Raw genomic sequence first — 25052 nt, 5'->3', positions numbered from 1 at the left:
ATCCTTGTGTTTAGTCTGTGCTCTGTCGTGAAAACAACTACCCATCGTCCTGACCAACGCCAGATCCCTCACAAACAAAACGGAGGAGCTTCAATCAGAGATTTACTACAACCGTCCGGGAGTTTTGTCTACTGATCGTAACCGAATCCTGGCTCCATCCAAAAATCCCAGATGCTTCAGAGGAGGCACCGAACCAGTCCTACAGGCTCTGTGCTGCCCATTCATGGCTCCTCTATCTACCTCACAACCTAACATTAGCCACAGTTACCATTTACAGTTACAGTTACAGTTACCATTGTTTACACCCCCCCCCACCCCCCCCCACCCTATGCTAACGTTATCTTAGCACTGAAGTGCCTTCAACTTATTATCAGTAAACAGCAGAGAGAGCACCCAGAGGTCATCTATACTGTTGCTGGGGACTTTAATAAGGCATGTTTGAAACTGAGGTGTCTTCTCAGGGGGAGAGGACACGGGTCCATGTGTCCATGTGTCCATGTGTACCTCCCCCACCCAGGACAATCTGACCACCTCTTTCTGCTTCTCGACCCCCCTGTCCCTGAAGCTGAGGGACAGCTCTCTGTACAGCACTGCCTGAGCCAACCTGAGGAGGGGCATCAAAAAAGCCCTCTACCCACCCGCCTACAGTAGGTGGGTAGAGGGCCTCCTCACCTACAACAACCCCCACCAGGTGTCCAAAAAGGCCAATCCTCCAACCCCCAACAGCAGCATCAAAGTAGCAGAGCTCAACGCTTTGTTTGCTCGGTTTGAGACCACCCCTGCCTTATACGATGGAGACGGGAGACAGCGTACAGGGCGAAGGTAGAGAATTTGTCCTGCTGGTGCTCAGAAAATAACCTGAAGCTGAACATCCTTAAAACAAAAGAACTCATAACCGACTTCAGGAGGCACAGACAGGTCCGTTCCCCTCCGATTATAAATGCAGAGCGGGTGGAATCTGTCTCCACCTTCAGTTTCTGGGCACCAAACACCTCTGCTGATCTCACCTGGACCCACAACACCAACACCCAGGTAAAGAACGCCCAGCAGCGACTGCACATCCGCCATGTCCTGAGGAAAAATAACCTGGACTAGAATGGGCCATCACAGGTGACCCCCACCACCCGTTTGACCCACTGCCCTGTGGTCAGCGCCTCAGGTGAATTAGGTCCCACCCCAGACCCCTGCTCACCCACCTCACCACTCTAAGCCATGGTCTGAGTAACCCCCATCACTCTGCCCACACATGGGTCGTGTCCAAATTCATGGGCTGCTTCCTCCTGAGGCCGCATTTGTAGACCGATTACGTCACAGCGACGCGCCGAAGGCTGTCCAAATTCGTAGACTCCTCCGAATGCAGCCGACAAATGCGTCCTCCTTTTCCCCGAATTTGAAGGATGGGTCGGGTGTGTCCTTCGTGGCCTACCATATCCCAGAATTCATAGCGCGGCCCAGCCAAACTCCAGTTTCCAACAATGGCGGCCGCTACTAAGTTTTAAAATTACTCATATTAATCTTTCTGGGTCACAAAATAAACTTTTAACATATTTTCAGGTGAGAAAGTAGCTGTGTAAACATCAAATATCTGCTCGGTTTATCAAGATATCACATATTTGTTAAAGTGCTTCGACGTTTTCGGAGACGTCTGTTACCCACCAGCTCGATAGCTCGCCGGGAGCTCGAGGGTCACTGATGCGGCCGAGAACGGCACAACTCCCGGCACATCATTTTCAGATCACCGCGGAGTTTCGCTACTCAGGTTAAACGTAATATATAAGTGACTTAGACAACCTAAAATGTTATTGTTGGGCTTTTTTCAGTGTTTTATTTGTTCGTGAGTAAATCGGTTTGGCTGAGATTAAAGTTATTAGATTAGATAAAATAAAACTTTATTAATCCTCCGGGATTTTCACACAGCTGAATAAACATCAAACAGAAAACTGATTAAACAGAAGTGTGAGACGGTCGAGAGTTTACTCCAGTGTCCTGTTATATTGCAGATATCAAGGAGCAGACGGCCGAGTTTATTAAACTCCACCGAGACAGCGGTGACGCTAATCTGAAGGCTAGACCGTCCAATTTCCCCAGCCGTTTACTTCCGGCCTACCCGACCTTCTGAGGACCCGGCCCACGTAGACCGCGAAGGCCGGGTCCTCAGGAGAATGGAGCCCATGAATTTGGACACGACCATGGACTCTATTCAAACCTAATCCTTTTTCTTTGCACTACTTCTAAGAACTTTACGACTTGTTCTCTATTGTGCGCCTTTCTCTCGTTTTGTATATATTCCTCTTGACTGCCAGCATTTTCAAAGTTAAGTAAAGTCAACTGCTGTTCATCTACAGCACGCTGACAAAGAACTGCGAGCTGTATCACTCCTGATTTAAAGTGAAGACACACAGTTAGTATAGTATTGCACTGAAAACGTGATGATGTAGACACACTGCAAAACTGTACACTGGGTTAAAATTTCAAAAGTAAAATTCACATGTTTAATGCATTTTTAAAACATCACAAAAACAAAGAGCATTTTTAAGAAAGGGACACATTCTGGGGAGCAGACAGGACAAAAACCACACATGCAGAGACAGACGGGGAACTGGCATCAAGTGTTAGTGTGAGACACGGACCTGATCAGTAAAACGCCTCCTCTTTTGCTCGGGCGACTGGACATATGCAGCCTGGGTGTAGGCATAGCTTTTATAGCGAGGCTGAGGGGAGGGGCTCTGCACTCGCCCCTGAGCCACATTCACTGTAATCTGAGAGACGACAGACAGAAAGGAAAAGACAGGCAAGACAGGAAGAGAGGAAGAGAATGCAAAAAGGAAAGCGAAAGATCCAGAAGCTAAATTAAATAATTGCTTTACCAAGTTAGTGAAAATGTGCAGCCCTGAAAGAAGTATTCACATTCAGCCACTATTGAATGTTATTAGCACATTAAATAGCTATTAACGGTTGTTATTACTACTGTAATTGTGCTTCAGACTGGGCCAAATGTCCCACAGGCGAGCTCTGTAAAGGTAACTCTTGCTTGTCATTTGAATAAGTGGATCTGTAACGTTTAAGCACCATGGAAAACCGCTGTTATTAACTCCTGCCATACATAAAACTGAATTTAACTAATCAGGCTATTATCCCTCTACAGCATGTTTAGACCTGGAGGTTCAGTGTCATGTTTTTCTTTCCCCGGGTGTAAAAACAAAGATCTTGTCACACAAGCCACGAGCTTTTCCTCAAACTAACCACGCCCAAACGTAAAAAACATCAATAAATAACCATCAACAATCTTCATGGTGTCCAGCAATGACTTGTGCCACCCTGCGCCTCGTATACACACTAGCATATGGGAGTAATAATAACTCATTCAGCGCTGAATTCAAAATCTCACAGAAAAATCAAGGCGCAACAAAAACAGTCCAGTGTAGCCTGCCTGGGACAGGATTACCGGAGTGGATCGGGCTGTGGCCATAGTTCCAGGTTCTACCAATCCCTGGGTTCCTGAATCTGGCTTGTGGTACGTGGAACTCCTGGTGGGGAAGGAGTCAGAGCTGAATATAATCAGGCTCACCTCAACATGAAGCTCAAGCTCTGGAAACTATTTCCTGTGAAGAGGGCTTGGACTCTCTTCCACTCTGGACTTGCTATAGGTGAGAGATGGCCATAACGAACACCATGTTCAAGAAGTAGGGTCTTTATCACTGCACATGGCACCAGGAGACCCTAGGTCACAATCCATGATTGATTTTGTAATCATATCATCAGATCTGCAGCCAAACGTCTTGGAGGAGCTGATCTGTCAACTTCTTGATGCATTCTCAATCATCCAGGAAAATAAATCTCCAAAAGTTGATTCTGTTCATCTGGATGTAGCATTTTCTGGGATGAGTGACGAAACGTTTCTCCCAGAAAATGCTACATCCAGATGAACAGAATCAACTTTTGGTGATCTGTCAACTGATCACCATCTTCTGCTTAGTTGGATCAGGTGGCAGGGGAAGATGCTGGACAGACCTGGCATACCCAAACATATAGTGAGGTTACGCTGGGAACATCTACCAGAGCCCCAGCCCGTGAGAACTTCATTTCCCACCTCGGCAGAGCTTTGATTGAATTCCAAGGATTTTGGTGAGACCCTGAAACAGGATTTTCAGTTGACCTCAAAGCAAGCTCAGACAACTGAAGAGGGGGAAGACGGTGCTCTGCTGTTTTCAGTGGAGCACAGCCTGTGGATGGAGTCAAGTGGCAGAAGGAATAACTTGAGTGTCTCCCCAATCCTGTAATGGGAGCAGAGGCTGAAGATGGGAGATTTCCTTCCAGCTTACGCCAAAGTGCTTGCTTATAGGGGGTCATATGATTGTTGGGGTTTTCTGTTGTTCTTGTATTATTGTAGGGTCTTTATCTTACAATGTAAAGCGCCTTCAGGCAACTATTGTTGTGATTTGGCGCTATATAAATAAAACTGAACTAAACTGAATTGAATTTGACTACACAGCAAATTCAAAAGTGTTAAATGTTTTGGTGTTAGTAGTCTTAGAGTTAATTTTACTCTAAGTAGAGTCACATTCTTTTAATGTAACTCTGAGGTGTAAAATGATAGTAGTTAAAATCGAGTGTTAAAAATGAGTGTTTCTATTTCAAATCTGGAGGTGTTACAGTGGAAACATTAACTCTTGACCTCTTAACTCTGAACTCCTACAGGGGCTATGACACCAATAGAGTAAATTCACAGACTCCGCCCCCAGCACGGCTCCAATCGAAGCTGAAGTGAAGCCGTTTCAGAACATTTTGCTCTACATATTTGAGTTGTTTGCCATGCTTGGTAAGTCATGTTTTCAAAGATTGTTTCAATTATTGTTATTAGCTTTTACTTCTGTGGCTCTTTGGAGTTGAGACAAAGCTGTGTGAAAGGCATTAGCCATGTTGCTCGGTGATAGCATAATATTCTGTTTTAGCTAGCTGAAAGGTATTGTTTGCGGGCAAATACCACAGCCTTGAAAAAAAGCTTGCATGTGAATTTTCAGTCAAATTTCTTGGTCAAATACACTTAAAACAATGTCTAGAATGTGAAATGTTGATATAATGGTGCTACTTGAAGCCTGAAAACGATCTCCCATAAAAAACGAGCAAACAGCAGTAGCAGATGTCCCGAGTCCCGACTGAGTTCTACGTTAGCATTTAGATTCCTCCAGAGTTTTGTGCACACGGTTTAGGTAAAAATGAAAAAGGCTGAGGTTTTACATTTAGTTCAGTATTACCTGTTGTCTGTGTCCTTGTCTTTTGGGAAAATACCTTACACAAGTAATGGCTCAAAAAGGATTCCTTTTTTTTTTACTGTGCTGCAATTGATTTGTGCCATTAATTAGTGTCAACTAATTTTTATTCAATCTCCACATAGGATACGCTTGTGAAGACGGAATATGGGGGAGAGCAGAAGTGCGCTGAAGTTCCACAAAGTGATGAATGAAGGACATGCGTATTGTATTTTGTATTTATTGAAATAAGTGATGAGAATGCTGTTATTTGCATTTACCAGCTCACCTATGTCAGACCTTTTGATAAACGAAATTCTAATGAAAGTGAGAACATGTACACTGTTACATCTTTCAGAAAATGTTTTGAAATTGTGGTGCACAGTTCAGAATAAATGTTTTTTAAAAATCATTGCGTCTTTTTAGTAAATGTTTAATTCCAAAAGAAATTTCTAGAAGTTCAGAACAGTAAAATTCCCGCTTTTTAGAATTAATTAGAAGATAACTCTTACGTAGTTAAACTAAAATACTCTTTGAGAGTTAATATATAAACTCTTAACACCAAGTGTTAAATTATCAACTCCAGAGAGATTTGGTGTTTAACACTAAATCAGAGTTAACATACCAACTCTCCAAAAAGAGTTAAATTAACACTCTCTGGTGTGGACCCATATAGACACTTTAAAAGTGTTGAAATCAAATCTGACAGTGTTAATTTGGACATGCTGGATTTGCTGTGTAGAGTGCTTTCTGGATGCATCCTAAGTTAGGTGTTTCAGGCATGTTTTATTGGGAGGACTCGTTGGAGAGATTATATGTAACCCTAACCCAGATAAGCAGTAGAAAATGGATGAATGGATGAATAATATAATGAATAATAATAATACGATGGTGCTTTTTCACTAGAAGCTATTGCTAACTTTGTAAAACATATACTATTTTAAGTGATTTTATTTTGAAGGCACTTTGTTACATACATTTACATGATGTGTACTTATAATGTAAACCGTAAATTTCCCACTTCATGAATCTACAAGAACACAAATTAATGCACAAGAAATTATGCATTAATTTTCCATTTTTATTAATTACATATTAATCAATTATATAATTGTTTAATAATACACTTAAGTAAGGAGTTATTTCAAAATGATAAATAATGAAGTAGCATAATTTTTAATGAATTATCTTTCTAGTTTCTAGTATTTAAGGAATATTTATTACTATTATTTATTAAGTTTATAAACTTAAAGTTTATTTAAGTTTTGCAAGTTTGGTTATTCACCCTCAATGTTTCACACCGCGTCATTTCCTGTTTACTTTTGTGTGTCATTGCTGCAACAGGAGTAGCAGTGCTAACAGGTTAAACATAGATCTGATTTATCCAAACTTCTTTGTTTAATTCTGCACTTATTACTTTGCATTCTCACACAGTGCTGATTAAAAGCAAGTCAGACAACACTGAAGGATCAGTTTCTTCATCTCCTTCAGTTCCAGTATAAACAAACGGTTCTGTTGTGAATTTTATAAGCCCACTTTGAGAAGGTGGGATGGCCATGTTAATATTTAGGAGTATGTTTGTGTGTCTGTTTCAGAGCTGATAAAATAGGCTACTATGCAAATATAACCACACTCATTCAGCTGTATAATGTGCAGTACTGCAGACTATGGATAATGTGACAACAACATAGCAATGAACAGCACAGGTGAAAAAGTAGCTTTGAACACCAAGTAAGCGTACACAGCTGAGTATCTGCACAACTTCCAGAAATCATAAAACCTCAACACCATCACAGTCTTGGAATTAAATTCCTTATATACCCAGTATGAACCTTCCAGATCCCTCAGGTCATCTGGATCCGGTCTTTTATCAGTTCCCAGAGTCAGAACCAGACACGGAGAAGCTGCATTCAGCTTTTATGCTCCTTATATCTGGAACAAACTCCCAGAAAGCCTCAGATCAGCTGAAACACTCAGTTTATTTAAATCCAGGTTGAAGACTCACCTGTTCTCAGCTGCATTTGAATAAAGCACCAAATCCACACTTTTAAGCTTAAATTTCAAAACTTACATTTTAACTACTGATTTTATCTGTTTTGATTTTATCTACTGTTTTGTTTGTTTGTTTGCTTGTTTTAATCAATTTTAAATCAAGCTTTTTATTTGTTTTTGTTTCTAATGTCTCTGTAAAGCACTTTGAATCACCTTGCTGTTGAATTGTGCTATACAAATAAACTTGCCTTGCCTTGCCTATATCTAAAGTCCGCAACCCGCCTGTGTAGCGCTTAAGATAGATAGACAAAGAAGTGATCACACATGCATGCTGCAGCAGATCCACTCTCTTGCGAGTAATTATTCTCGAAGATTAAGGATCTTTAAAAGACGGCGACTGGACTGTTTTTTTTGAAGATGTTTCATTTCTTATGCAAGAGGCTTCTTCAGTTTAGTTGCCTTGGATAGATTAAGGTTTACTATTATGTGTACATTTTACTGCGCGCACTTCCTTCAATTCAAGTCGTGCTCTTTTCAAGCTCCTTAGACTGCCATAAACTAGATGAATGAAAACCTACATACATATTCTCAAAGATTAATTCTGCTCAAACCGACTGACTTTTGACACGTTTGACACTTTCGAGGTATAACTTATACCAAGTTACACCAGAGTAGCAACATATGCACTGCTTAAACCATATTGAATTGAATTTTGTTGAATTTGATTTAATTATCAATAAATTAAAAATGTATTGTTTGCTGTGTAGCAGTGGAAATACTGTCACTGGATTACGTTAATGCTGAAGAAATCTTTTAAGTGCTGAAGCCTCTGCACTGCTGTCACATTAGTCTGTTATTAGTCAGGCATAACATTATGACCACTGACAGCTGAAGTGAATAACACCGATTATCTCTTCATCATGGCACCTGTTGGGGGGGGGGGGGGGGGGGATATATTAAGGAGCAAGTAAATTTTATTCTCAAAGCTGATATTTTAGACCCAGGAAAAATGGGCAACTGTAAGGATGTGAGTAAGTTTGACAGAGGCCAAATTGTGACAGCTAGATGACAATGGTGCGTTGGTCACTATCTATCAAATGTGGTTTGCAGAAGGAACAGTGGTGAACCAGTGATAGCATGATGGGATGCCAAAGCTCAAGCAAAGGCTGACCCTCATCTTCAAAGACAGTGTGATGCTTTGGGTAATGCTCTCCTGGGAAACCTTGGGTCCATCCATATCGATGTTACTTTAACGTGCACCATCTGCCTAAGCTTTGTTACACACTTTCATGGAAACTGAACTACCTGAGGGTTGAGCGTCTTTCAGCAATAATGTTTCCTGCCACAAAGCAAAAAGGGTTCACGAATAGTTTGAGGAGCACAAGAAGTTTGAGTTGTTGACTCGGCCTCCAGATTCTGCAGATCTCAATACAAATGAGCATCTGTGGGATGTGCAGGGATGGAGGCCTCTGCTCGTAACTTACGGGATTTAAAGCATCTGTTGCTAACATCTCGGTGCCAGATACCACAGCACACCATTTGGGATCTAGTGGAGTCCATGCAGCACAAAAGAGACCATTACAATATTAGACAGGTGGTCATCCTGTTATTTCTAATAGGTACATAGCTTTTACGATTCAAACAAATCAAAACACAAATTACTGATATGGTGAAAATCCCAACTATGACTTGACCTTGAGGTTATCGGACATTTTAGTAGCTGCACCTATGTTATCAATTTGAAAATCCTCGGTGACTTCATGACTGAAAGACTTTCAGAAGATTTCAGCGTGACGACTGCACCTTGTCAGCCTCTTAAAGTCGAGGGGTAAAAAGGTAGCATACCTAGCACCCAGCAGCTACAGGACAGTGTGTCATATAGTTATGATTTGCACAAAATATTAGCAACAACCTTAGCTGTTTAATCAGACGCTACTTTAGATCAGACAAATGTCATGTTGCTCATTGTCACGTTTTGTACAAAGCATATCCCATCCTCCTCTCCTGTACATTCACATACTTCCTATTCTAAGTAGGGTTGGGCATATGTAAAAATTTTCCAGTCGGCAATCGTCAGTCCAACAATCGTCGATAGGCGACATATTTGCGCATGCGCAAACTTTTTGATGGGCGGGGCAACGTAATCATACACGGACTGATTTGCGCGTTTACAAAACAGAAGAAGTCCAAACATGGACGAACTAGTTTCCAAAAACAAAAAACAAAACGTCAGCATTAACGCGGCTTAAACGCGGTCATCACGATACCAACAGTATGTTACATGCAGCACACGTCAGGGGAAGACTCTAGATAAATGCTATGGCTCTGTACCAGATGCATTTAAAGCCCACCCCCCTCTCAGACCATCACACCATCCTGCTGGTCCCTGCTTACACCCCAGTCATCAAGAGGATTAAAAAGGTCACCAAAAACATCAAGCAGTGGACAGAGGAAAGTATCCTCACCCTACAAGGATGTTTCGAAGCCACTGACTGCGACAGCCTTCTTTCTACCTCTGATGACATCGGCGAACAAGTCAACACGGTGACATCATACATCTCCTTCTGTGTTGACAACATTATCCCCTCAAAAACAGTCTCCATTTACCCCAACAACAAACCCTGCATCACCAAGGAACTCAAGGAAATCCTTAATAAAGGAGGATTTTCTTCTGGATAAAAAGGAGGTCAACAGGGAGGTCAACAGGGAGGTTAACAGGGAGGTCAACAGGGAGGTCAACAGGGAGGTCAACAGGGAGGTCAACAGGGCCATAAAAACTGCTAAACTGCAGTATAAAAACACAGTTGAAAAGAAATTCACCACAGGGGACCTCCACTCAACCTGGCAGGGCCTCAAAACCATGGCCTCTGTGAATACTGTGGTCACCACCCCCAGAACCATCCAGGTGGAGGGCAGCGACCCCTCCTCCCTCCCTGACGACCTCAACGCTTTCTACACCAGGTTTGAGACGGACAACATCATCCAGCTTGAGGAGTCCAGATCTTCACTCAAACCTGGCAGCTCTGCACTCACCTTCAGGACTGAGGACGTGGTGAGAGCCCTCAGGAGGACCAGGGAGAGGAGCTCACCCGGTGCTGACAACATCAGCAGTCGAGCTCTGAGGCACTGTGCAGGGCAACTAGGAAGTGTGTTCTGGACTCCATGGACCCAAAAGAAACAACCCAAAGTCTCTGAATGATCTTCGTCCTGTGGCCCTCACCTTCCTGGTGATGAAGGCCATGGAGAAGATCATAAAACAGCACATCGTAAGAGCAACTGACCCCCTGATGGACCCTCCAGTTTGCTTACCGTGCACGCAGAGGCGTCGATGACGCAAAACTCTTCATCTTGCACTCCATCCACAAACATCTGGAGCTCCGTGACTCTGCCAGACTTCTGTTTGCTGATTTCTCATCAGTGTTCAACACTCTGCAGCCTCATATCCTGGCCACTAAACTTTCCATCCGATTTAAAGTTAAAGATAAATAAAGTCTTTCCGATTCTGATTCTGATTGCAATTTTTAACGCTTTCAACCCATCTGGAGTGCAGAAGGAACAAAATTTGGACAATCTGAGGAAATGCGTTGGCAGAGACATTTCAGGGATTTTGACTCAGTCTGCACTCTAGATGGGTTAATTGTTAATCGCGTTAGTCATGATGACGGCACGTTAACGCTGACAGCACTTAAAAAATATAAAGTCGGGAATTTGGGATTTCTTTGGCTTTAAACCAGATGAAAGAGGTAAACCTAAGGATGTAACCAAAGCGGTGTGCCGCTTGTGCAGACGTATAGTGGAAGCAAAGTACTCAAACACGCCTGACTTGCAAGAGCATGTACGTGTCAACCATCCGGCTGAGTATGCTAGGCTATCAGCAGCTTCTGCAGCTCAATCAACAAGCATTTGGGCGCACTCTGAGGAGGGGGCATTTGCTCGCAGATGAAAGAGGCTGCTGTTAAAACAGCGCTACTATTATTATTTTTCTGTTGACCGCTTCTATTAGCTCCATCATTATTAGCAAACTTACTCATGGCCAAATAAATAAATAAATGGCCCGTGTAAAAACTACTGACGATAGGCTGAGCTAGTCCTATATTCGTCCAATCGCCCAACCCTAGTTCTAAGACTTAAAACAGCATTTATTAACCTGTCCATCATCACCACAGTGAAATCTGGACCCCTCTTCCTTTGGGGTCTTCCCTCCAAACTGTCAAAAGTCAGTTAATTCTGCCAGTAGAAAGAAGCTTTGTGCACAGAGGTACCAGCATCATGCACTCACAAAGCAGACACTCTGTGCATGATGGCCTTTTTGGGCATAGCTGCTGAGTTCCACATGCGTGGTTTCAGAGCATTCTCATTCCCAACACGTAACATGCCAACGGTTTGCCACGTCCCGAGGCGTCTCATAGTAACACAAAAGGTAACCTTCCTATGATACGTTCCGGATTTCGGATGATGCTCCCGGTGGTAACAGCTGTGTTTTCCAGCTCTAACCTTAACCACAACCTTAACTGTATCAGATAGTGCTTTCCAAAGCGAACCATGATGAGAAAGTAAAATAAGTTTACAACAGTTAACAGTAACATACTGACGATTTGTCACGTAGTGTCGGTATGTTACGTTTTGGGATGAGAACGTGTCTGTGGTTTAGTTAGTCTCACAAGTGTTTAATTGTTTAACCTGCTCAGAGAAGCGCTGCTTGGTCTGGATCTGATAGTGTTCCTCTGTTGTCACACGGGTGATATTGGCTGTGGCTGCCTGAGGTAACGTCTCCACCTCTTGGATGGCTTCCATAGAAACACTTTGCGGAAGTACCCGGAAGAGTGACGTCACATACATGATGATACTCTTCTTGTCGGGGTGAGCCACTGCCACATCTGAAAAGAGTGAGAAGAGTGAAGTTTATCCTAGATTTCACGAGCCACTTGTGATAAATGTCACCTAACATGACAATAGAGCAAACGTTTCTGGAAAAAAAAGTTCTTCAAGCTGTCTGACGAGTGTGATATGTGAAAACTATAGATATAAAATAAACTATATTTACGTGTGTTAAAATACGACTGTATTAGATAATTATTTTGGGAATCTTCACTGGAAGATGAGCCTGGTATCAAAACTACAGATCAAAGGAAAGACCCTTCAGTGAGTTCACCAACTACCTGTCCACTGTTCTGACTGTTTTCATTAGCGATAAACATTGGTGTCCCATTTTCTGGTGATCCCTTATGTTAGGACTGAGACACATACTTTAAAAACATTGTGTCTGTGTGGCATTCAAACCGTCACACATGCTGTGATTCAGAAATAGCCGTCCATGAAGCAGCTTTAAGGTGAACTGTAAGCTTACATTTGAGTCACCGGAAATAGAGAACTTGAAAGAAATGCTTGTCAAAAAATTGCAAACTGCCAACAAAATATTTTTGTTCAATTCAGATTGAAGCTAAGAACCAGCTGTTTAAATCATATTCACTATGCAGTATAACAGCAAGTTAAATAAGCAATAGGTGACTTTTTGTCATCTAAGGAGCTTGGAAAGAAAAGCGTCTGAACTTCTTTAAGTTTCCTTGAAGACGTTTCACCACTTTTAAGCCCCATGGGAGTGTCCCCCAAGTGGGTCACGGACCCCCTATTGATCCTCTACCTAATCACACGAGCCAAGGTGTGAAAATGGGTGTGGGTCACAATCAGCCAGGGTTTCGGGTTTCCTGAGGTCTCCAAAAGTTGATTCTGTTCATCTGGACGTAGCGTTTTCTGGGAGAAATGTTTCGTCACTCATCCAAGTGACTTCTTCAGTCTCAGCTGACTGCAGGTTTCCCCAATCTTATGATTTAAACAACTTGCAGTCAGCTGAGACAGAAGAAGTCACTTGGATGAGTGACGAAACGTTTCTCCCAGAAAACGCTACGTCCAGATGAACAGAATCAACTTTTGGAGATTTATTTTCCTAGATGACTGAGAATGCATCAAGACGTTTACTGAGGTCAGATGGCCCAGGATGTGAGTGGGCGTTAAGGCGTCTGGTAAGGATCTCAAAACTGAGGAAACTATAGATGGCAGACAGTTGGTGTGGTAAGCCCCGCCCTCTGTTCAAAGATGGTCATTCACAGTGGACATAGATGCTTCTTTCACTCCTCTTTCAAACCAGATGCTTTTCTTTCCAAGCTCTTCAGACTACGATGACCTGGATGACTGAGGTCATAAGTGATGTTTAGCTCAAAGGCTAAACAGGCGTCGACATGCCACAAAGCTAAATCCAGTAACCCAGGCTATGTCCACACTAATGCGTTTTGATTTGAAAACAAAAACACAGACTTTAGGCCATTTTTAAATCTATCTGGGCTAGTGTGGATGTAGCCCCAGGTTCAACTACTACCCAGGGGCCATTGCTACATCTTTTCATTCTCTCTTCTTGCTTTCGTGTCTCATTTTCACTGCACTAGCTAATAAAGATGCCCCCCGCCCCCCAAAAATTAACAACAAAAAACAAACAAATAAACAAAATAAATAATTAAAAGAGAGCAATTGCTGTGGGGCAAATGAGTGAACCCCATATCAGATACAAAGATGGCACAGTAGTAGGAAAGGAGCAAGAAAAAAGACAGACGGGTGAAGATGGAGTGCTAATGAACTGATTGCTGTGGTGATGTTAATACAATGATGTGTGGAGCGCAGTTAGCTCACAGCTAAGAATAATGAACAGGACCAAGAGGAAATAGTCTGTGCGGCAAGCTTGCCAGGAATGATGTGTGTCATTGCAATTTGTGAGAGAAATAAAGTTAGAGTATGAGTCATACATTTGGCTGTGGAATACTGATTTATCACAGAGAAATCTTATGGTGTTATTGTTTCTCTGTAAATAATACCACCATCTGTGTGTATACATCCCTCAGTGGTTTAGTCCATTCTGTGATCTCCACTTTAATCATGTTACCACGGCTCTGCTACATATGTATACGTTGTTATAAGGTATTGTGGGAGTTTGTGTGTGTATACTGTACTTTAGCATATCGTATGTGTGTCTCTATGCCTTGCGGTAATTAAATCTGTCTCCGTAAACTCGCATTATGAAACTCTCATTAGTGTGTATTTAAACAATTCTTCAATTTATTCCTGAAAAAATATTTGATGAAATATTTTCAGAGACTAATATTTAATCCTAACAAATCCTTTCATTTAGTCGGGACTTTGCTGAGTCCTGAATTAAATGTTCAGAAAAAATCTGAAAACAGTTTGTGGGAACTACATCTAACCAGTATTCCACAGTTTGCTAGTGTTCTTTGGAGAATATGGCTTCCAAGAGATAAAGTTTCCGACCTGAGCTGCATTGCTGCAGCTGGATGTGTGCTTTAATGGCCGGCTGAAGAAGAGAACAAAGACAGTGCAAAACAAATGAAAAGAAAGAGGAATTAGAGAGAAACACTGGTGAGAGAAATACACAAAAGACAAGACAAACAGTGGGAAGAGAAAAAGGAAAAAAAGTACTAATGAAATCAAGAACAGGATTATATGCAGGATAAACTCCCTATGAAGGTCTTTATCATATAAATGCAGCTCTCAAAATTATCAGCAACATTTAAACTACAGTGATTAAAGTTGAATTCTTATAGTGCCTTTTTAAAATCACAACAGTGTGTTTTATATGCACAACAAGGAAGTTCAAGGGCTTTTGAAATTCCTTTGAGTAAATATTAAACCAAAGAAAACATTTTCTATGATAATGACAAGAAACCTTTTCAGTGCCAATAAAAGCACACATCACATACTCTGTAGTAGTGTTCATAATGTGCCTCTTGATCACCACTGAGTGAGGTGACTGTTGACCTCAGAAGCTGGTAGCACAAATCTTGTGTAGTTAGTGTGTAGTTAGTGTGTAGTGTAGTCAATAGTTTTGTTGTGTGTGTCAGAACAATGAGGCGACTGCTGAATGTTACAGGTGTTACAGCAGTGACACATCTGCTGCTGTCAGGCCTGCAGGTATCAGGCTGTTGTTCTCCTTCATCTCATAGTGGACACAAATTATTTTTTGGAGTGACACAAATAATTTGTGTGGCATCAGATTTGATGCAGAACAGCTGATTGTTCTGGAAATAGTTTGAAATGTTTGTTTAAAAAACGCCTTGGCTGCATTTTCAGGTAAACAGCTGCAAAAAACTTTGTTAATTTGCAAAATTCAGTTACCAATTCAGTAACTATATAATTAATTGCCCAACATTGGTCATTATTTACTGTATTTTGCAGACAGAGTTACAGACTCTCTCCCAGACCACAGACTCAACAGCTAATTCATTCACCCAATCACACCCATTCACACAAGCACTTCTAAGCTTAAGTATCTAACATTCATACATGATGTGGTTCTGTTGGCTTCATCGGGTGAGGGCCTCCAGGTCGTACTGGAACGGTTCGCAGCCGAGTGTGAAGCAGCAGGAATGAGGATCAGCACCTCCAAATCTGAGGCCATGGTTCTCAGCCGGAAAAGGGTGGAGTGCCCACTCCGGGTCGGGGATGAGTTCCTGCCCCAAGTGGAGGAGTTCAAGTATCTCGAGGTCTTGTTCGCGAGTGATGGGAGAAGGGAGCCGGAGATCGACAGACGGACTGGTGCTGCAGCTGCAGTAATGCAGACGCTGCACCGGTCCGTTGTGGTGAAGAGAGAGCTGAGTGTAAAAGCGAAGCTCTCAATTTACCGGTCGACGTCCCTACCCTCACCTGTGGCCTCGAGCTGTGGGTAGAGACCCCAAGAACGAGGTCGCGGATACAAGCGGCGGAAATGAGCTTCCTCCGAAGGGTGGCTGGCCTCTCCCTTAGAGATAGGGTGAGAAGTTCGGCCATCCGGGAGGGGCTCAGAGTAGAGCCGCTGCTCCACATCGAAAGGAGCCAGCTGAGGTGGTTCGGGCATCTGACAAGGATGCCTCCTGGGCGCCTCCTGGGTGAGGTGTTCCAGGCATGTCCCACCAGGAGGAGGCCCTGGGGCAGACCCAGGACACGCTGGAGAGATTATATCTCTCGGCTGGCCTGGGAACGCCTTGGTGTTCCCCCCGGATAAGCTGGAGGAGGTGGCTGGGGAGAGGGAGGTCTGGGCTTCTCTGCTTAGGCTGCTGCCCCCGCGATCCGGCCTCGGATAAAGCGGATGAAGATGGATGGATGGATGGAGTTATAGACTCTCTCCCAGACCACAGACTCATAATACAAGTCAGAGCTTTATGTAAAAATAAAAATAGAAAGTTGTGTTTTCAAAATTGGAGTTGAAGTTATTTTTACTTCCAATAGTGTTAACATGCTACACAGGTCATGAACAAGGTTTTTTTTAATTTTCATTGTAAGTGGGCTAAAGCAGTTAATTAAAAGTAGTCTAACATAAATGTAAATGCTGTAATTTGATTATTTTAATAAGCTCAGGGATTTTGTGTGCTCGCTCAGACACATGAAAAATTAGAGGGAACATTGCTTACAACGCCTCATTCTTGAGTTATCACAAACTTGGGTGTCCACTCCGCCCACCTGCCGGAGAGGGAGATGTTAAAACCCCAACGACCTTTTACAGCTGAGGGGTAAAAAGCTATCCATCCATCCATCTATCCCCACGTTTACCCTGGGGCCTCCTCCAGATAAAACATGTCAGGAAAACCTCACCCAGGAGGCGTTCTTGTCAGATGCCTGAATCACTATGATGACGTGGAGGTACCCTACCCTTTGGAGAAAGCTCATTTCCAAAGCTTGTATCCACAATCTCATTCTTTCAGTGATTATCAAAGTTTGTGATCATAGGTGAGAGTAGGGGTAAATGGACAGCTTTGCTTTTCTCACCTATTACTCACTGGACCAGTGCAGCAACTGCTTTACTGCAGCTACAACAACAATTCGTCTGTCAGTCTACCTTATCCTTCTTCCCTCACTCATAAACAAGACCCCAAGATACTTCAGCTCCTCAATTTGGGGCTTGGACCCGGAGTGGGCACCTTTTCTGCCCGAGGACCACGGCTTCAGACACGTCGCTGCACACCCAGCTATATACCACATTATCCAAAACAACCCAAAAACAAAACAGAGATGAGATTCTGAGGCCACCAAATGTGGAAGCCTTCTGCCACTTGGTTTTGTCTCGAAATTCTATCGATAAAAATTATGAACAAAAGGTTTAAAAGGTACTATGTATCGTGCATTTGCTATTGGTGTGCTATTAGTTTGCAGTTGACTAGTCTCAAGTTGGCAATTCCATTCAATCTATTTGTGATTTCATGGTGACTGTGATAAACTGATAATAAATACAAATCCATCTTTTGTAAATGTGTTGCTATCTACATACACAACTTATATTTAGAGAAGTTCTATCCTTTTTTTACTCTAGTATGATTGAGCCATTGAGTATGATTGGGTAGATCATACTAACAATCACCAATAACACAAATGTCTCAAATGTTAATTTTAGGGATTATAATCTACACGTGTTTCTTCCCAATGTTACGTCCTTCCATTCATATCCCGGACGAGCCCCCACATTGTTACGTCCCCCCGAAGGGGTCTAGGCATGCGAGTGAGGGGACCAGTAACAAATGAGTCCAGAACAGAATGAAAGGAAAACAGATGTTTTTAGTGAACAGCTAGGGCTGTAACACCAAAATGAGTGCAAAACTTTTTACAACTAGTTTTACAGACCGCTAATCATCATCTTCTACCTGCTCCCTTTAGGAGTCGCCACACCAGATCATCTGCCACCATTTCATCCTCTTCTGTCACAGCAACACTCTGCATGTCCTCCTCTGCTACATACATGCGCCTCCTTTCAGATCGTCCTTTTCCCCTCCTGTCTGTACCCCCATTACTAGAGGTAGGAATCAAGAAAATTGTTCTCTATAAGAACCTGTTCCAGTGATCAAATTCTTGGAATTCTTAGTCTGCTTATCTATCGATCCCGCTTATTGGTTCCAGTTACACTGGAAATAGCTGCATTTTGCTGTTACCACTTTGGCTCTTTGTAAGCATCTGCACAGACAATATCCTATAATGCTAAACTAGCCAAGAACCCAGAATGAAAGCTGAGTGAATGCTAACCCCTGCAGGCAGACGCTGAACTTCCACAGGTAACAAACTGATGACGACAAAGTCGAACAGAATCGCTCTGAAGTTTCTTTGTGCTACTTGTTGTGTGACTACCTAAATATGTCCTCATTAGAATATGGATTTGTGTGTGTGTGTGGGGCCTCAGCTTTACATTATTAAACAGTAATTATGACACAGCGTGTTTCAGATACTTTACAGAGACACATGAAAGTAATGTAACAAGTAGTATAACGAATTACTTTCTCCTTGGAGTAATTATGTAGTGTACTCCATTACTTTGAGGAAAAGAGTGTTCTTTGTAATATGTGTAATAATTACTTTTTTTGAGTAACGCTGATCACAAAGAAGGGAAATACCTCCAATATGCAAAACATTTGACTCACAGCATGCAGGCGATGTTTTTAAAGTGGAGCCAATGCAAACACAACAAGAATCAATCAGGAATCTAACTGATTAGTGATTTCTATAATGGAATTCCATGGACTGCTAAATTCTTATCAATTCTTATCAACTCCCATGCCTTCTCAATACAGTTCCTGCCCTCATGCATGTCCTCTGCCACCCCTGATGTCCCTGTGCAGTACCACGGAGCCTCTCTTGACACCTTGTCATGTGATTTCTCTAGAGGCACAAAGAAAGTGAAACTCCTTGTGATCTTCTCTATAGTCTATTCTCTTATCTGGAACACTTTAAGATATCGATTGATTTCTTTCTGCCTCAGAAGAGACAATGACAGCGACTGTTGTAATAAGCACACTCACTAATGATCACATTTCTGGAATAATCTTTGACCCAGGCTTTATTCTCTCTAACTTTACCAGACCAGACCATTCCAGCTTTATTTGTAAAGCACAAACAACATCAATGGACCTAACTGATGAATAATAAATATGTACAAACAGATAGGAATCAAAAAGCCACAGAAGAAGAACAAGTGCTATACTATAAAACACAATAAAATAAAAAATCTATTAAATTACATAAACATCCCACATGATGTCAAAGGCCGAGGAAAAGAGATTTAAGAAGAGATTTAAAAACAGACAGAGAAGAGGCTTGAATGATGTGTAAAGGCAAATCATTCATATTTTAGGAGCTGTAACAGTGAAAACACGTCTCCTCTTAGCTTATGCTTAGTTTGAGGAGCAGCTGATCAACTGACCTGAGATAAAAGGACGGGTGTAGCATCTCAGAGCGATAGGGTGGGGCGAGATGATTAAGGGCATTAAAAGCAAATAAAATAATTTAAAACTTAATTCATGGGCAGCCAGTGGAGTGAGGCTAAAATGGGAGAAACATACTCAAATGTCTGCATGTGAAAAGATCTGAGGCTCTGTTCTGTACCAACTGTAGTGATTGAGAAGCCAATAACCTCTGCATGAAGTGTATTACAGTAATCCAGCAGAGAGTAACAAAGGTGTGGATTACTGTCTCAAAGTGCTGCTGAGAAAGCTTTATGTTGGCCAAGTGCCTCAACTGGAAAAGGCTCAATTTTGCCACTGCCCTGATTTGACTGTCAAACTTAATTTCAGCGTCCACCTTAACCCAGAGGTTTGTAATCGTTGGCTTGATGTACTGTGGAGATTAGGAAATTATTTTACTGTTACTATTCATAACCATTATCATTACGATTGCATTACTTATCATTTCATCGAAGCATTTATTGAAGCTGTTGATGTTACATTAAAGTCTGTGTTTTAGCTGTTAGCTTAATTACATAATAATCTTTCATTGCAGGTGCAACTGTAATCATGTTATACACATTGCATTTTTGTGCTTATTAAAGAGTTGAAGCTCGGTCAGTTAATTGATGGTCTGAAGCTTCGGGCGGCGCGACGTCCGCCCGATCAATTGAGAAATTCATCGAGCTATGAAAGAATTGCATACATGCTTACAATACAATACACCACATATAACCTGTAAACAGAATACAGGCCTGTGTGCACTCAGCAGCCTGCTGCATTGGAGTTTGCCTGGTAACAGACGACTCAGAGTAGGTCATGCACTGAGGTCAAGACACATAAGTCTGCCTGTGCACACATACACAGTATATAGACTTGATTTGCTTGTAAACGGCATGTTCATGTTCTGTTCTGAAGTGCAGTAAGTGAAATAACAGGAAGCATCTGGCGGTGGCGGAGGAACAAAGGAAGGAACTGTTCTTTTTTGAATGTGTCCAAGGTCGGAATTACTGGAACTGATGCATTTTATCTATCTGCTTGGACGCACAAGCGGCGTTATATTTCCTGATACCCTGATGTTATAAATACAACTGCTCGTTTATTGTTCTGGGGAGATCAACGCTATTTGTATGCCAGTGCTCATCTCCACCACACAGTGTGTAAATAAAATCATTGTTTTGACGCACAATGGACCTCTAGTCGTTTGTCTCTTACCTCAAATCACGAATCAGGACAGTACTGAACAAAGGAACACAGCTCGACAAAAAGGGTCCGAGTTGTACGCCTGAACACCATCACTTCTGTTTTTTTCTCATTAAAATTTAAAACATTAAGAGCCATCATGTCTTCAAGACACCTGAGCAGCAGTCTAGAAGACAACGCTTCATTACTTTTAAGAGGGACAAAAATCTTGGTATCGTCCACATAACAGTGTAATGAAATACAATACGTAAAAAAGAGGAGGGAGCCTAAAACTGAGCCCTGTGGAACTCCACATGAGAAAGGAGCAGAGGATTCAAAGGCTAGCACAGAAGGTTTGATCCAGTAAAACTTCATGATCGATTGTGTCAAACCCATCGTTTAAATCAAAAAGTATAAAAACAACACAGTCACCAGAGTCGATAGCTAAAAACATGTGGTTAAAAACTCTTAAATGAGATGTTTCAGTGATGTGTAAGATTCTGAAACCAGACTTGAAACCTCTAGAATGGTATTCTCTTCCAAAAAGGCCGTTCACTGACTGAAAATGATCTCCAGAAATTTAGAAAGAACAGGAAGCTTAGCTTAGACAAGCCTGTAGCTAGTGAGAACTGTGGGATCCAGAGATGTTTTTTAAGCAGAGGTTGAACGACTGCATGTGAACAGAAGGTCCTACAGTATGGAGAATCTCTTTAAACAGTCAAGGAGGGACAGTATCATTTGGTGACTTCTTCAGACTGAAGAAGCCACTTGGATGAGTGATAAAATGTTTCTCCCACTGAAAATGCTATGTCTAGATCACAGGTGTCGAACTCCAGGCCTCGAGAGCCGGCGTCCTGCAGGTTTTAGATATGTCTTTGATCCAACACAGCTGATTAAATGGCTAAATGAGCTCCTCAACATGTCTTGAAGTTCTCCAGAGGCCTGGTAATGAACTAATCATTTGATTCAGGTGTGTTGACCCAAGGTGAGATCTAAAACCTGCAGGACACCAGCCCTCGAGGACTGGAGTTCGACACCCCTGGTCTAGATCAACAGGATCGACTCTTTGGGATTTTCTCACCTGGACGATTGAACATGTATCCAGAAAGTTTAAACTGGTTTCAAGACGGTGTAAATTGGGCAATGATGGATGCCACAGATGATAACACATTTTCTGATGAAAGTATTTGTTAGGAGGCATTCCTGGTATTATTGTGCAAAACCTGTCAACAAATTTCCCCTTGACAGAAAGGTAATAGGTGAGCATGTAGTTACCCTCCGGGTCCAGTAGCCTCTCTATCCCCAGGTGTTGCTCTGCCTTACTGAAGGCATGTTCCAGTCGGTCGACTGCCGAGGTCTTCTTCTCCACAGAGCTCCAATCAAAAAGTTCAGGCCTGGCAAGATGAAAGAGAATCGGTAGGTATCACACACACCTTTTATCAATAAAAAACCTTGCATTCCTCAGTATTTTGTAGTGCTTTGAGGAAATTAGTAACGTGTTAATAGGAAACAAATATCCTACAGCTTATGCAGCTGGGTTTATTTTTGAGTCCTGGAGGTTTATTTGCTGTGGAGTCATATTTTAATGGGATTCACATTCTCATTTTTTCCCCACAGCGAACAATAAAAACAGACTTAGCTTGTTAGAAAATTCTGAGTGAAAACTCCTCCACTGTGCCATCATGTTCATGGTGATGGCTTTTGTTTCCCACTCTGCATTCTTGTAAGAACAAGGAGAAGAATTTATTTTCTACTCAATGCCAACTTATTTAAATTTAAACTCAATCATTCATTCATGTTAGAACAATCACATTCTTCACTGTAAAAGCTTAGTCCTACTCATGTACACTAATATCAATAATGAGTACTGATGAAAAGAACCAAATGCACTGCAGGGTCCTTTCTGTAATTTAATGATCATTTATGCTGACCACCTTGATTAAACTTAATCAGCTTCTCACCTGCATCATATTAATAGCAATAACTTTATCAGATACACGTTTCCCTGTTATTAATGTACACCAGGATACGTCTATCAGCTGGTTTTCTGATTGGGCAGCAATGCACACTCTGTTGCAGTGATTGCTGAAGTGTAGGCTGTGAAGGTGCAGGTGGGCTGCAGTAAACAGACATTTAGTTAGAATAGAATAAAAAATAACAATTTGAGGTGGTAACATGGTTACGGTACTCGTTATTCTGACTTACTCTATGAACAATTTCAATCTGGTTTCCGCCCCAATCATAGCACAGAAACTGCGTGTTAAGGATTACCAATGACCTTCTGATTCTCCTATCCATCCTCATCCTTTTGGATCTTAGTGCGGCGTTTGACACAATTTGTCATAATATCCTCCTGAGCAGATTAGCATCCACTGGCATTAGTCACACCCCCCTTCAGACCACACTCCGTTTATCCAACTTAAATCCCATTCTTCAAGTCTATCCTGTTTCTGCTGGTGTGCCCCAGGGTTCAGTATTAGGGCCTCTTTTATTCATTATCTACATACATTATCTCCCTCTTGGCCAAATATTCCAAAAATATAATACCAATTTTCACTGTTATGCTGATGACACCCAGCTCTACATTTCTTCTAAACCCAATTCATCCCTCCCACCTACCTCCCTCTCAAACTGTCTTATGGAGATTAGATCCTGGTTCTCCTCCAATTTTCTCAACCTTAACAGTAATAAAACTGAAGTTTTACTTGTTGGCACGGCCTCTATCTTAACCACAGTTGTTCCATTAACATTGAGAGTTCTCCCACCCTTCCCTCCCCTCAGGTTAAGAGTTTGGGTGTCATACTTGACAGTACTCTCTCATTTCAGTCTCACATTAATTACATAACCCGGTCTGCTTACTTCCACTTCCGTGTAATATTAACTGACTCCGTCCCTTCCTTCCTCCCCATGCTGCTGCCATCCTTGTCCATAGTCTTATTACGTCCTGCATTGACTGCAATTCCCTCTTATTTGGTCTCCCTAAAAGGTCCCTTCATAAACTCCAACTTCTTCAAAACTCTGCAGCTCGGGTCATAACTTGCACTTTATTAAGAGTTCATATTACCCCAGTTCTTCAGCAGCTTCACTGGTTGCCCGTAGAAGCCAGGATAAACTTTAAAATCTTACATCTCACGTACAAGTGTATCCATAAATCTGCTCCTTCATATTTGTGTGACCTGCTCCATATCACCACTGTTTCCCGCCCTGTCAGATCCTCATCTGCTATTCATCTTACTGTTCTGTCCGTGGGTCTCATCACTGTGGGGAACAGAGCCTTCAGACCCTCTGCTCCTCGGCCCTGGTGCTCTCTTCCTCCAGCCATTAGAAATATGGACTCTCGCATTTAAGCTACAGCTCAAAACACATCTGTTCAAACTGCTTATTCACTTTAGTGCTGATTTGATCTGTTGTCAAGTTCTGTTTTGTAATTTTAACTTATTTTATGTACTTTATGACTATTGCTTCTTTTATTAATTTTGTTCTTCTGTAAGGTGACCTCGGGTTTTTCAAATAAAATGTATTATTATTATTATTATTATTATTATTATTATTATTATTATTATTATTATTAGCACTTGTGACTGATTGGTTGGGGTTGAGGGAGGACACACTGTGGAAGAGAGCCAGAGATTAATAATAACTAATGATTACATGCAGAGTGGTGGATAAACATGTGGTGAGTGAAGAAGAAATGCTTGAAACCCTGAGCAGCTAAGCCTATTGCAGTGTAACTAAGGGAGGATTCAGGGTCACCTGTTTCAGCTCCAACTATATGCTTTAGCTAAAAGAAAAGTTTTAAGCTTGTTGTTAAAAGTAGAGATAGTGTAACTGAGACTTCAATTCTACTTTTAAAAACCCCAGAGAACCACAAGTAAACCAGCAGTCTGAGGGTGAAGTGCTCTATTGGAGTGGTACTGTACTATGAGGTCTTTAAGATAAGATCGGGTCTGATTATTCTACATATGTGCTTTCTATCCAACATTCACACACATTCATAATTTGATGGATGAATTGAAGAATAACTTGGGGTTAGTATCTTTCCCAAGGACGCTTTGCATGCAGACTAGACAACTACCAACTTTCCAATTAGTAGATGACCCGCTCTACGGTCTGAGCTACAGCCAGCCCGTATTACAGGGCCGAGCGTACCGCTGAGTGCCGCTAGTTTATTCTTAAGCTTATGAATGAGTTCCTAGCAACTCATTTCTTACTCCACTAACCATGGAAAAAGAAATTAGACTAACCAACTAGTCTGATGATTTTCAGATAGTTTACTGTGTTTTTCTTCTGAAAACTGTTGCTTCCTAAAGTTAAAAATAAGGCAAAAGAAATGCTAACTTAAAAAAAAAAATACAAACAGTGTCTTAATGCAGGGCTGTCGAACTCCAGT

General features: G+C 41.8%; 1 protein-coding gene, 2 long non-coding RNA genes and 1 pseudogene across 9 annotated transcripts in view; 1 reads left to right on the top strand and 3 right to left on the bottom strand.

Moving 5' to 3' along the window:
- dmd (dystrophin) overlaps positions 1–25052 on the bottom strand; it is a 316485-nt gene that overhangs the window by 186565 nt on the left and 104868 nt on the right. For 3 of the 7 annotated variants that reach the window (XM_085150969.1, XM_085150970.1, XM_085150971.1), the window contains exons 1-3: positions 21938–22291; positions 11922–12118; positions 2631–2759 (exon numbers count right to left, since the gene is read on the bottom strand). In XM_085150969.1, the coding sequence (XP_085007095.1) occupies positions 2631–2759; positions 11922–12080 (288 nt within the window). In that variant the 5' untranslated portion in view covers positions 12081–12118; positions 21938–22291. Of the gene's footprint in view, positions 1–2630; positions 2760–11921; positions 12119–21937; positions 22292–25052 lie in introns of those variants that run through there. The other 4 variants (XR_014872316.1, XR_014872315.1, XM_085150972.1 and 1 more) reach the window with 2 other exon arrangements.
- On the bottom strand, positions 3631–4481 carry LOC146492390 (uncharacterized). Its single transcript, XR_014872338.1, has 2 exons — positions 4194–4481; positions 3631–3690 (listed from the first exon to the last, which is right to left on the bottom strand). It is a non-coding gene; the product is annotated as an uncharacterized LOC146492390 (long non-coding RNA).
- Positions 9561–10730, top strand: LOC146492389 (uncharacterized; annotated as a pseudogene).
- On the bottom strand, positions 15307–21931 carry LOC146492388 (uncharacterized). Its single transcript, XR_014872335.1, has 2 exons — positions 21726–21931; positions 15307–21492 (listed from the first exon to the last, which is right to left on the bottom strand). It is a non-coding gene; the product is annotated as an uncharacterized LOC146492388 (long non-coding RNA).

The sequence above is a fragment of the Neolamprologus multifasciatus genome, chromosome 23, assembly GCF_963576455.1.
Source record: "Neolamprologus multifasciatus chromosome 23, fNeoMul1.2, whole genome shotgun sequence".
NCBI classification, from domain to species: Eukaryota; Metazoa; Chordata; class Actinopteri; order Cichliformes; family Cichlidae; genus Neolamprologus; species Neolamprologus multifasciatus.
The sequence above is the reverse complement of the archived record's forward strand: the minus strand, read 5'-3'. Positions and strand labels throughout refer to the sequence as shown.